The 14476-nt window shown below is 37.9% G+C and overlaps 1 protein-coding gene across 1 annotated transcript in view; it reads right to left on the minus strand.

Annotated features, from left to right (window-relative positions):
* Stag1 (stromal antigen 1) overlaps positions 1-14476 on the minus strand; it is a 476250-nt gene that overhangs the window by 125750 nt on the left and 336024 nt on the right. The window contains exons 11-12 of the mRNA XM_004664349.2: positions 14236-14334; positions 9346-9425 (exon numbers count right to left, since the gene is read on the minus strand). Coding sequence (XP_004664406.1) covers positions 9346-9425; positions 14236-14334 — 179 coding nt within the window. The remainder of the gene's footprint in view (positions 1-9345; positions 9426-14235; positions 14335-14476) is intronic.

Raw genomic sequence — 14476 nt, forward strand, 5'->3', positions numbered from 1 at the left:
TTCTCTCCGAAATAAATCTCACTATTCTTAATTTACCCTTTTCAGAGTCTGTTTTTTTCAATTCTTTGCTTTATCAGATAAGGACCCCAAACATTAGGGTACATAAGCCTGGGATCTCTTCCATCTTTATAGAATTTAATCCCTTCCTGAAGCATTATCAGAGCCTTACTCTAGCCTAGGCTGACCTGGACCTCACTATGTAGATCCAGACTGGCCACAAATTCAAAGCCATTCTCCTACTTCAGCCTCCTGAGTGCTGGGATTAAAGGTATGTACCACCACAACCTGCAAACAATTTCTTTTTCTTTTTCAATAGAAAAAAGGGAAGAAACATTCAAGGTATCTTATAAAGGGGACACAACTTGTCCATATTAAACTATGATGATAGAAAGCATAAACAGATAATAACAAGTAATGAGTAATATGCTCTCCAACAAAAGGAAATTCAAGTACCAGGTGGCTTAACTGCTTGATTGCCAAGTTTTACCAGATATTTAAAGAAGAATTAACACAAATTTAACTTATTTTAAAAAATGGAAAAGGGGGCTGGAGAGATGGCTTAGCGGTTAAGCGCTTGCCTGTGAAGCCTAAGGACCCCGGTTCGAGGCTCGGTTCCCCAGGTCCCACGTTAGCCAGATGCACAAGGGGGCGCACGCGTCTGGAGTTCGTTTGCAGAGGCTGGAAGCCCTGGCGTGCCCATTCTCTCTCTCTCCCTCTATCTGTCTTTCTCTCCGTCTCTGTTGCTCTCAAATAAATAAATAAGTTAATTAAAAAAAAAAAAGATAACGAAGGTCAAGTAAATAAATAAATAAAATATTTAAAAAAAAAATGGAAAAGGAAAGAATTTTCCTAAATATATTTTTCAAAGCTAGCACTACCCTAATGTGAAAACCAGACAGAGGCACAGAATAAAAAGGAAACAACAGGAAGTCATTAGGATATCAAGTAGCCAACTATGATAGACATTAAGAAGAGTGCACATAATGATCAAGTGAAAGTCATCTCAGGTACTGGAAATTATTCAGCTTACAAAGATCAATAAACCTCATGTATTTATCATCTCTGTATTTTCAGAAAAGGCATATGATAAAAATTGAAATCACTTCATGATAAAAATACTGCCAACAAATGGCACAGATAAAGTACACCTAAACATAGTAAAAGCCATTGACAATAAGACATAGCTAATATTATACTGAATGTGAGAGAGTTGCAAGCTTTCTCTAAAATATGGAAAAGACTGAGGAACCCAGTCACTAATTTTACTGGACACATTACTATAAGTACTAACCACGGTAACCAGACACAATAAAGAATAGTGGGCATCCACAAGTGCAATAGTGGTACACAGCCATGGTGAGGAATCAATTGCTCTTGATTTGGCTAACTGATCCACTCAGTGGTACTAGACCCTTAGCTGGAGCTGGGAAACAAGTCAGAACCATACCCAAACACAAGCCCACTCTACAATATCAAGCTACCATCAATCACGGGGTATAAGAGGGCCTACACCTATCAAACTGTCTATCAAAAAAGTAAGTGTTATCTCAATTTTCCGGGTGCTAACTTACTCTCCGTTGGAGAATCTGCTTCTCTTTTCCAGATAGATGCAGATCCTAAGAAGAGAGCTGCCCCAACATACCTCAAAAGGGGCCCAACTGAAACTAAGGACAACTGGCGAAATAAGCAAGGGTGATGTTTTCCTGTGAACCGGATACCAGCACAAAGGGGAAGGAGATCAACGCAGAGAAAAATCAACTCCTACCAAATCAGAGAGCCAAAGCCTCAGAGGCCCCCAACACCTCAGCACTGAAGCAGACCAAAAATGAACCCAACATGGCTCAGGGAAATCTTGCGGAAGAGGGGGTGGAAAGAATGTCAGAGTTACATGTTGGGTCATGATTTGCAGAGACATTTATCATACTAATAACTGGGGGCTAACTCCACAATGCATGACCCATTTTCATTAACAAGGAGGGTCTAATGGGAGGGGGTAGATCACAGATGAGCCTAAATAATGGTACCAAACTGCCTGTATTCACTGAAATGAAAACTAATAAATTAAATTAAAAAAAAAAAAAAGAAATAGTGGGCATCCAAATAAGAAATGACATTGTCAAATTGTAAATTCAGAAGACATGATCTTATGTACAGGAAACTCCAGACTGCCAAAAAACTCTGAGAATAAATGAATTCAGCAAGTTGCAGGACACAAAAATAACAGGAAAATCAGTAGCACTGCTACACACCAGCAGCAGATTACCTGAAAAGAAATTAAGATGGCAATTTCACTTATAATATTTTACAAAAAATAAAAAAAATAAGCTTTCCTTTCCAGATGGCAATGACCACTGGGGAGACTCAAAACTCGTCAAAGTGTTGAGAAGTGACAATGGAGTGCTCACTGAGACACTCTATCAAACCCTCTAAAGCTCAGAGACCATTGTGGAAGAATGTAAGAGTCAGAGAAGGCTTCCAGATACAAAATGGCTGTGGTATCCATGACCTCACAGAAGCCACATCAGCTATGGTACTTTACAAGACCTGCATTAAGAGGGGAAAAATGTTGACATCAAAATAGAAGAAAGAGGGGCTGGAAAGATTGCTTAGTAGTTACACATGCTTGCTTGCAAAGCTTGATGCCACAGGTGCAATTCCCCAGTACCCATGTAAAGCCAGATGCACTAACTGGCCCATGTGTCTGGAGCTTTGCAGTGGCAGGAAGCCCTGGCATGCCCATACTTTCTGCCTCTTTCTCTGTTAAATAAACAAATAAATAAATAAAATAGTTAAAACCAAAAAAAAAAAAACATTAAGACTAGTTAGAAGTAACTGAGTGGAGAATTGTAAGTAAGGAAACAATGAGGGTAGTGGGAAAGAATTATGATCATGGTATATTGCCGGTATGTATGGAGGTTGTGTCTATATGACCCAGAGTGATCTATAAACTCAATGCAATCTATCACACTACTAATAATATTCATCACAGAACTAGAAAAAGAATTCTAAAATTTGCATTGAAACACAAAATAGTTCAAATATTTAAAGCAACCTTGGGCAAAAAGCCCAAGTCAAGAGGTGTCATGCTACCTAACTATAAATAATCTATAAAGCTGTTATAATAAAAACAGCACAATAATGGCATTAACAGGCACACAGACCAGTGTAGCAAAATAAAGAGCCTAGAAGTAAACAGATGCAACTACATAAGAATATGTAAATAACAGGCACTAGAGAGGGCATGATCAATAAACATTCTAGGGAAACTGTTTATCAACATAAAAAAGAATTAAAGACCTTCATTTTTATCTTTGATAAACTATAAAACTACTAGAGGAAATATATATGTAGAAATTGCTTTTGGACATTGGGACGGACAAGGACTTTGTGGACAATAATATCCCCAAAGCACAAGTAATTAAAGGAAAAAATCGAAAATTGAGATTTCATCAAAGCAAAAGGTTCATGAACAGCAATCAAGAGGTAAACAATAAAATAAGAGTAAATGGTCATAAAATATACAGGTGACATGGGGAAATGTGTAGGCAGAAAGACACACCTCAAAAACTCTATAGCAGGGGTTGGAGAGATGGCTTAGTGGTTAAGGTGTCTGCCTGCAAAGCCAAAGAATCCTGGTTCGACTTTTCAAAACCCACACAAGCCAGATCCACAAGAGATGCATGCACCTGGAGTTTGTTTGGAGCAGCTGAAGGCCCTGGCATGCCCATTCTCTCTCTCTAATAAATAAATAAAATATTTTTTTAAATCCCACAATTTTTAATAAAAGGGGCACTTCTCTTAATGTTCATACTCTCACCTTTTCATTAGAGAATTTTCTCTTTTCAGATGGCAATGACCTTGGGATGACTCAGAAGGCATCATGGTGCTGATAAGTGACAGAGGAGTGCTCAGCACTGCAAATATACCTTCCAAGGCTCAGTGTCCATTGTGGAAGAGGTGGCAGAAAGAATGGTAAGAGCTAAAGGAAGGATAGGATTTCTTACAACGTGCTCCTACCGAGACAAAATGGCCTGGATATCCATGACCTCACAGTACCTGACACTATCTACATGAGACCAACATAATAGGAGGAAAAGATGATGACATCAAAATAAAAGAGACTGATTGAGAGGGAGAGGGGATATGATAGAGAGTGGAGTTTCAAAAGGGAAAGTGGGGGGGAAGGAAGGAATTACCATGGGATATTGTTTACTATCATGGAAGGTGTGAATTATAAAAAAAAAACAACAACAGAGGTACTTTAAAAAGATTTAATTTTAATTTATTTATTTGACAAAGAAAGTGGGGGGAGGGAATGGATGCACCAGGGCCTCGAGCTGCTCCAAAGGAACTCCCGATGCATGTGTCCTCTTGTCCATCTGGCTAACATGGGTCCTGGGGAATTGAACCTGGGTGCTTTGGCTTTGCAGGCATCTTAACCACTAATCGATCCCTCCAGGTCAAAAGAAGCACTTTAAAAAACAGATAAAGCTGAGCATGGTGTCACACACCTTTAATTCCGCAGAGGTAGGTAGATTGCTATGAATTCAAGGCCACCCTGAGACTACATAGTGAATTCCAGGTCACCCTGAGCTAGAGTGAAACCCTACCTCAGAAAACAAAACAAAAACCAGACAAAATAAAACACACACACACACACTAAAGAGGCAGGCATGAAAACGGCATACAAGTGTATTAACTATGTCAACTCCCTAAATTGTAAACTAAAACCACAATGAGGTATCACTGTGCTTCAATAATAATGGCTCCTCTCAAAAAAACTAAACATAGTAAATTCTAACGATGTGGAGGAAAGGTAAGACTTGTAAGCCTTTGGAGGAATGGACATTACTACCACCATTATGGACAACCATACATATACTCTTAAACACTAAAGAAAAGAGCTACATACTGTTATTCATTCTCACTCCTCGCTATCAATGCAATGGAAATGAAATCAATTTACTGAAGAAACAAATTGCATTTTCATGTTCACTGCAGCACTAGTCCCAATAGCCAAGAAATGAGAGTAACCATATCCATTAAAAACAGACAAATGAGGGCTAGAGAGATGGCTTAGCAGTTAGAAACACTTGCTTGTGAAGCTTAAGGATCCTGGTTTGAGGCTAGATTCCCCAGGACCCATGTTAGCCAGGTGCACAAAGAGGCACACATGTCTGGAGTTTGTTTGCAATGGCTGGAGGTCCTAGTGCGCATTCTCTCTCTCTATCTGCCTCTTTCTCTCTCTGCCTGTTGTTAAACAAAAATAATTAAAAAAAATAGACAAATGATGGGCTAGAGAGGTGGCTTAGCAGTTAAGGCATGTGGTAGTTTGATTCAGGTGTCCCCATAAACTTAGGTGTGGTGGTTTGATTCAGGTGTCCCCCATAAACTTAGGTGTTCTGAATGCTAGGTTCCCAGCTGATGGATATTTGGGAATTAATGCCTCCTGGAGGGAGTGTATTGTTGGGGGTGGGCTTATGGGCTTTATAGCCAGTTTCCCCATCCCAGTGTTTGGCACACCCTCCTGTTGCTGTGGTCCATCTTCTGTTGGCCAGGGGGTGATGTCCACCCTCTGCTCATGCCATCGTTTCCCCCTGCCATCGTGGAGCTTCCCCTCGAGCCTGTAAGCCAAATAAACCTCTTTTTTCCCAGAAGCTGCTCTTGGTTGGGTGATTTCTACCAGCAATGCAAACCGGACTGCAACATTAGGTGTTCTGAATGCTAGGACTCCAGCTGATGGCAATTTGGAAATTAAAGCCTCTTGGAGGTACTGTATTGTTGGGGGCTGGCTTATGGGTGTTATAGCCAGTTTCCCCTTGCTAGTGTTTGGCACACTCTCTTGTTGCTGTTGTCCACCTGATGTTGCCAGGGAGTGATGTCCATCCTCTACTCATGCCATCATTTTCCCGGCCATCATGGAGCTTCCCTTCGAGTCTGTAAGCCAAAATAAACCTTTCTTCCCACAAGCTACTCTTGGTCCGGTGTTTTCTACCACCAATGCAAACCTGGCTGCAACAAAGCATTTGACTGTGAAGCCTGAAGACTCAGGTTCTATTCCACAGGACACACATAAGCCACATGCACATGTGTCTGAAGTTCATTTGTACTGGCTGGAGGCCCTGGTGTACCCATTTTTCCCTAAAATATTTTTATTTATTTATTTGATAGGAGAGACAGAGAAATATGTGTTTGTGTGGGGGGATGGGCATGCCAGGGCCTCCAGCCACTGCAAATGAACTCTAGAGACGTGCACCCACTTGTGCATCTGGCTTATGTGGGTCCTGGGGAATCGAATCTGGGTCCTTTGGCCTTGCAGGCAAATGCCTTAACCGCTAAGCCATCCCTCCAGACCCCTGTATCAATTTTTTTTCTGCCTCTTTTTCTTTCTCTCTTGTCTCTGTCACTTGCTCTTTTTTAAATAAATAAATAAACAAATAAATAAAAATACAATATTAAAAAATAGACAAATGATGAATGGACAAAGAAGTGGCACATAAACACAATTAAATACTATTTATCCATAAAATTAAATCTTGTCTTTTTTATAACATAAATGAAACTTAAGGTTATTATGTTAAAAAGCAGATACAAATAAGTTGAGAATAGAATGGTGGTCCCCAGAGTCTTGGGAAAGTATGGGATAAGGAGATGGAGAGGTTGATCAATGTTTCAGTTTCGTACTAGTGAGAAGCTCTGGTGTGCTACTGGATGTGGTGACTTTACAGAGCAACCACACTATTCACTTAAGAAACCAGAATGAAGGATTTTAAAACTATCTCTAAAAAAAATGGTAATGGGACTATAGAGATGTCTCAGTGGTTAAAGGTGCTTGCTTATAAAGCCTGATAGCCAGAGGTTCAATTCCACAGCCACCCACATAAGTTGGAATCTGGTATTCATTTGTGCAGCAAGAGATGATGGTGTGTACACACACATACACACATGTATAAATAAATAGTGAAAAAAATGTCATTGAGGAGGTATGTTTAATCTATTTTAAACACCATATACATATATCAAAGTATCCTATTTTATTCCATTATTTTATTCCTGGCCAACAGAAGATGGACCACAGCAACAGGAGGGTGTGCCAAACACTGGGATGGGGAAACTGGCTATAAAGCCCATAAGCCCACCCCCAACAATACACTCCCTCCAGGAGGCATTAATTCCCAAATATCCATCAGCTTATAGTTTTATTTATGTTGTTATTTTATGGTATTTGAGATGAAACATAGAGACATGTACATGCTAGGCAAGCAATATACAAATGAGTTGTATTACCAGGTCCAGTATTTTTATGTTTGTATGTATCAATAAAAATAAATTGACTTAAAAAACTGTCAAATTTATTCAGTACCAATGAAAGTCCTAAAAAAAATCAAATCCAACACTGTATTTAAACAAAATATAAAATTCAAACAGGATTTATTACATTAATATATTAATTTTACTCAAGATCATAACAGAAAAAAAGGAAATCCTAGAGCACTCAGAACACACAGGAACCTATAACATAGCAGTATATATCACAGACTAGGTTTGTGGCTCAGTGATGGTGTTCCTCTACTATAAGTAAGGACCAATTCTGTAAACAAAAAGAACAATGAGACTGATGATAATAACAAATCCATCCAATAAACCAAGTAACAAAAAAAGATACCACAGATACACTAAAAGTTTTAATAGCCTTTCATAACAAATACAAAAGTATGAGCTGTCAGTGAGTGTATTAATCATTCAGATGGTTCTGGCTAAGCAACCAGACAGGAAAATGAAACAAAAGTTCTAATTAAGAGAGGAAAATTGGGGCTGGAGAGATGGTTTAACAGTTAAATGAGCTTGCCTGCAAAGCCAAAGGACCCAGGTTCAATTCCCCAGGACCCAAGTAAGCCAGATGCATAAGATGGCTCATGTGTCTGGAGCTTATTTGCATCAGTAGCTGGAGATGGCACACCCATTTCTTTTCTCTCTCTCTCAAATAAATAAAAATTAAAAAAATAAAGATAAAAAATAAAAAAAACTAAAATTGCTTACAGATGATATAATAATAATCTACACACTACAAAGAAAAGAATCAGATGAGTTCTAATATACTGTATATATAGGACCAACATAAAACTAAACATTCTCCACCTGAGCAATAATCAAGTAGAAAATACTAGTCATAACACTAAAACTACAAAGAATTAAGGATTAGTCTACTCAAAAACTGCAAAGTTTTGACTTAAAATTAAAATATATACGGTAAACTTAGGTGATATCTGATAATTAAGATTTAATAATTTATAAAACTCTAAGTAGATGAGAGAAGATTAAAAGACAAACAGGAAAGAATAAACCAGTAAGAAAAGGTTGTTTACTTAGAACCTTACGTGTATTAGAAAGCTATCCCAATGAAAAGCACAGTATGAGAGTTCAGTAAAAAGAGCTGATGCAATAGTTGACCCCTGCACAGATGCCTCGTTTGACATGTGATAACGTAAAGCAGTGAGAAGAAAATTTCTACCATTTTTCCTTGTATAATCTAGTTCTCAGTTAAAAATGTATAAATAGGACTAAAGAGATATCTCAGTTGGTAAACTCTTGCTTGTAAGCATGAAAACTCAGTTCAATCCTTAGTCCCTACAGAAAATGACAGGTGCAGTACCTGTAAACCCAGTGCTGTGGAGACAGAGAAAGTAGATTACCTGGGGCTCACTGGCCAGCCAGGAGGGCTTAATTGGTGAAATCCGGGTCAATGAGAGTCCCATCTCAAAGGAGGTGGATGGTGCTCCTGAGGATAATATGTGGTTGTCGTCTGCACCCACCTCACCCCCAAGCACAAATACACACATAATAAAAACATTTTAAGTAGGTTGAGCATGAATTTAATCTCAGCATTTGGGAGGCAGAGGTAGGAGCATAAATAGTGAGTCCAAGGCCACCATGGGCTAGAGGAAGATGCTACCTCAAAAAAAAAAAAAAAAAATAGGGTTTATAAAATTATGATTTACCAATCTGTTTCAAAGCTTTTAAAAAAAGTAGTGTGCATGCGCACATGTACACATATGCATGAGGGGTTTGAGGCAATCACTAATTACATAGGGAGTTCCACACCACTATGAGCTAAATTGTGAGACCTTGTATCAAAACAAAAACAAAAAGAAAAGAAAGCAATCCAACCCAAACAAACACCACCACCACCACTTGGTTAAAAACAGAAATTTAAAACTTAACAGTGGTATTTAAAATGTTAAATGTATTATAAGAGTTAAACATATACATGAAGTACATATTGATACTGCTGGAAAAAAGGGCTAAATATCAAAAGATTACTATATTAACAAATACTATACTTACTGAAGTATCAGAGTGACCAATCGAATAGCTTCCACTGCAACATCATATTCCTTATCAAGTGTCATTGATACAATGCGATCCTGAAAAAGGTTATAACAAACCAATCTTGAAATATAAATTAGCTAGCACAGGCCCAAGTTACTCTGAATCTCACATGCAATACTAAGAACAAAATAAGTGAGAAGTTAAAAAAAAATTAAAAAAATTTTTTTTTAATTATTTGAGAGAAAGAGTACGAGAGAATGGCACGTCAGGGCCTGCAGCCACTGGAAAGGAACTCCAAAATGCACGTACCACCATATGCATCTGTCTTATGTGGGATCTGGGGAATTGAACCTGGGTCCTTAGGCCTGACAGGCAAGGGCCTTAACCACTAAGCCATATCTTCAGTATGAGAAGTACTACTTTTTTTTTTTTGAGAAGTACTACTTTTAACACTGCATTATCATAGTTTTAAACACAAGGAGTATCAATATATATGTTTGTAACTTAAAATGTTTCTTGGGTTTACCCACTTGGGACCCTTCCCAACTTAAGGAGTTCTCTGCTTTCTTTTCTAAAATAGAAATATAAAAAATAAAATGTTTCTCATTACTTGCCACTTCTTACTCTGTGATACAAGTAAAATTTTAGTGATAAAATATTAATTTTCTTTAAAATTCTGTACATGCCTATGTCATTTTAAGTGAGAGACTTCCTTAAAAGGCACTGCATAAAAACTCAGGTTCAGTATTTAAGTAGTAAAGTATATTCATTCATCAATTTCATAGACATTTACTTAAAAAATATAAACTCAGTGAATTGTAATAAAATGGAGATTAGGAGCAAATAAACTCACCAAATAAAGGACATAGACTAACTGGATTAATGAATAAGATTCAACTATTTTCCCCACATAACTAGGGAAGAAATCTAAATACCCAGGTTGGCAATCAACCTACAAAGTAAATAAAACCCATCAGCAAGCTACTGTAGTACTAGTCATATCTGATAAAGGAGACTTTAAATCAAAACCAGTCAGAGCTGGGCGTGGTGGTACATGCCTTTAATCCCAGCACTTGGGAGGCAGAGGTAGATGGATCACAGCGAGTTTGAAGCCACCCTGAGACTACATAGTGAGTTCCAGGTCAGCCTGTACTAGAGTGAGACCCTGCCTCAAAATAAAAAAAACGAAAAACAAACACACAACAATATAACAGTCAGAGCCAGGCATAGGGGTGCACGCCTTTAATCCCAGCTCTAGGGAGGCAAAGGTAAGAGGATTGCCATGAATTCAAAGCCAGCCTGAGACTACATAGTGAATTCCAGGTCAGCCTGGGCTAGAGTGAGACCCTACCTTATAAAACCGAAAAAGCAAAGCAAAACAAAACAAAGAACCAGTCAGAGTAGAGTAGATAAAGAGGCCCTACAGAGTAATAAGGGAAATAATTTAATAAGATGTAACTATTGTAAATATTTATGTACCAAACTTTGGGTCTCCTAATTTTATATATATAATTTATTTTATAAAACAAATGTAAAAGGCATAAAATACCACACAAATCCTTACACAGTATAGGTCTTCCAAACCAACATGATCAAAGAAATTTCTCAGATAAATTATAGCATTAATTAACTAGATTTAAAAGGTATGTATAGAATATGCTATCCAACAGATAGGGACCAACCAATAGACAGGGAATACAGAATCTTCTCAGTGGCAAAAGGAACCTTCTCTAAAACTGACTGCCATTATAGGTCATAGGCAAAACTTAAAACAAAAAAAGAAATAGTATCTTATCAGACTCCATAGGAAGAAAATAAGAAAATTACCACCAAAGAAACTACTAACAAAAAAGTGGAAGAGTACTATAATGAAACCTTTAAGATACTGAAAAAGAAATTGAAGAAGACAGTGGACCATGGAAAGACCTTGTATAATCCTAACTGGCAGAATTAATGTTGGGAAAACAGTGATATTATCAAAAGTAATCAAGAGATTCCATGCAACCCCTATAAAAATTCTATAGAAATTCTTTATAGAATTAGGCAAAGATAGAAAGAATCTGATCTTAAATTATTCCTGAGAGCCATAGTGACAAAAATACCATGGTGCTCGTACAAAACAGACATACAGATCAGTAGATTTGAATATAACTTTACACAGCTAAGACCACTTAATATTTGATAAAGGTATCAAAAACATACATTGGAAAAGGCAACTTAATCTAGAAATGGTGTTGGAAAAACTGGATACAAAATTGAAAATAATGAAATTAGATCCATTTTTCACTCTGAAGAAAAATCTGTTAAAATATTGTTCAAAGACCTAATTTAAAACCTAAAACACTGCAACTGCTACAGGAAAGCATTTTCAAACACAAATACAGGTAAAATTTCTGTCCAGTGTTCTGACTTTACATAATCTCTAGGTTGAGGGCAAGATCATGTCTCAAGGAAATATGCAGATTAGTGGATAAAAGGAGGACATGTGACATTCTCCTCTAGTCTCCATATGCATGTGCATGGGGGATGCACATTTGCACACACATACATATACCATACACATATGCATGCACCCAAGCAGCAAAAACTAAACTATCAATCAATAAATGGTTCAATGAACTAAACAGGCATTTTTCATAAGAATCACAAGTGGCCATCATATATATATATATGTATATATTATGACACATACATTTGTTTGTTTGTTTTGTTTTTAAGGTAGGGTCTCACTCTTGTTCAGGCTAACCTGGAATTCACTATATAGTCACAGGGTGGCCTGGAACTCATGGTGATCCTCTTACCTCTGACTCTTGAGTGCTGGGATTAAAGGCATGCACCACCACACCCGGCTCAATAGATACTTTTAAAAGAGATCAACACCATTAGCCATCAGAGAAAAATAAATTAAAACTACTTTGAGACTCCATCTCACCCTAGTCAGAAAAGATACCAACAAGAAAACAGATGAGAACAATTAGTGATGAGAGTGTTGGTAAAGAGGAACCTGCAATCACTGATGGTGGGAGCATAAATTAATGAGGTAACTGTGAAAACCACTGTGACATGTTTTTCAGAAGACTAAAAATAGCTGGACATGGTGGCACATGCCTTTAATCTCAGCACTCAGGATGCTGAAGTAAGAGGACTGCCACAATTAGAGGCTAGCCAGGAGCTATGGAACAGGTTCCAGGTCAGCCTAAGTTTACAGTGAGACCCTGCCTTGAAAACAAAACCTAACAAGCAAACAAGCAAAAACCCACCATACTAACAGTATAACTACTTACTATATGATCCAGCTACCTGACTCCTGGGCACACACACTCCAACCACAGAGATACTCATATATCAATTTATTACTGCTCTACTAACAAAAGCAAGGAAATGCAATCAGCATAGACATCCATCAACAAAAGAATGGATAAGGAAAATGTGGCTCATATAAACAATAGGATTTTATTTACCCTTAAATAAAAATGAAATTTTTGGGAAAATAAACATTATTATATTGAGCAAGGTAACTCAAAACTTACAAAGACTGGGCTGGAGAAATGGCTTAGCAGTTAAGGTGTTTGCCTGCAAAGCCAAAGGACCTTGGTTGGATTACCCAGGACCCACGTAAGCCAGATGCACAAGGTGGCACATGTGTCCATAGTTTGCAGTGGCCAGAGGCCCTGGTGCGATCACTCACTCACACACACACACACACACACACACTCCCTGTCTGTGTCTGCCTCTCTTGCTCTCTCAAATAAATTAAAAATTAAAAAAAAAACTTGGACAAAAAAACTCTCATATTTATGGATCCTAGCTTTTAATGTATTATATATATGTATGTTTATACATGGGTATGAATGTAGGTATAGGTCATATCAGACAAGAGACAATGAAAGAGGGAAAAAAGAGGTTTTGAGGAAAAAAGGGAATTTGATAGGAAAATGTAAACAAGGCTACTCAAGGTAGAAAAGCATAGGGCTAGGGAATAGGAAAATCATGGGAGAAGAGAGAGGGAGGAGGATTAAAAAAAGGATTAAAAAAAAGTTATGTTTGAAAATACCATAAAAGGGCTGGCTTAGCGGTTAAGCACTTGCCTGTGAAACCTAAGGACCCCAGTTCGAGGCTCGATTCCCCAGTACCCACATAAGCCAGATGCACAATGTGGCGCAAGCATATGGAATTTGTTTGCAGTGGCTTGTGGCCCTAGGGCACCCATCCTCTCTCTCTCTATTTGCCTCTTTCTCTGTCTGTCAATCTTCAAATAAATAAATAAAAATAAAAAGTTTTAAGAAATGCCATAATAAAAACTAACACTTTGGGCTGGGCGTGGTGGCGCATGCCTTTAGTCCCAGCACCCGGGAGGCAGAGGTAGGAGGATTGCCATGAGTTTGAGGCCACCTGAGACTCCATAGTGAATTCCAGGTCAGCCTGGGCTAGAGTGAGACTTTACCTTGAAAAACCAAACAACAACAACAAAAACCTTAACACTTTGTACACTAAATGAAATAAAAAAGTATAAAAATAGAAACTACTTATGGTAATGTCAACAGTTTTAACTAATATCTGCAAAGTGAAACTAAAATAAGCCACTATTCTTTTTTTATATTTAAGGTTTTTTTATTATTAGTTATGTACACAGTGTGTATACAGCCATGTTGGTACCATTGTTAGCCACCTCTCTGCCCTCCCCCTCCAAAGGGAACCTCCTTGTTGGGGAATGTGGGTCGTGCACTGTGGGGTTAGCCATCAGTTATGGGGAGGAGACAATGTCTCTGTGCATAATGTCCCAACTTGTGGCTCTAACAATCTTTCCCACCCCTCTTCTGCAAACTTCCCTTATCCATGTTGGGTATGTTTTAGGTCTAATTCAGTGATTAGGTCTTTGGATAAGCCACTATTCTTGACACTTACCTTAAATCGATTAGTAAATAGCTCCAATTTGGGAAATAATTCTCTATTTGTGTACAGGCTCTGTAGAGCTTTCAAACACTTCAGCCTGACTTCCCCTTGCTTCAGAGATAAAAAGAAAAATACAAAAGAAACAGTTATTTCCATACTGTAAAAGTTAAACTTCAGCTGCGCCATTCAACTTAACATTTACTATAATTCAATAGAACAAGATTATAATTGCACAGCCTGCATTGAACTGAGA

This window comes from Jaculus jaculus, chromosome 17, assembly GCF_020740685.1.
Source record: "Jaculus jaculus isolate mJacJac1 chromosome 17, mJacJac1.mat.Y.cur, whole genome shotgun sequence".
Lineage (NCBI taxonomy): Eukaryota > Metazoa > Chordata > Mammalia > Rodentia > Dipodidae > Jaculus > Jaculus jaculus.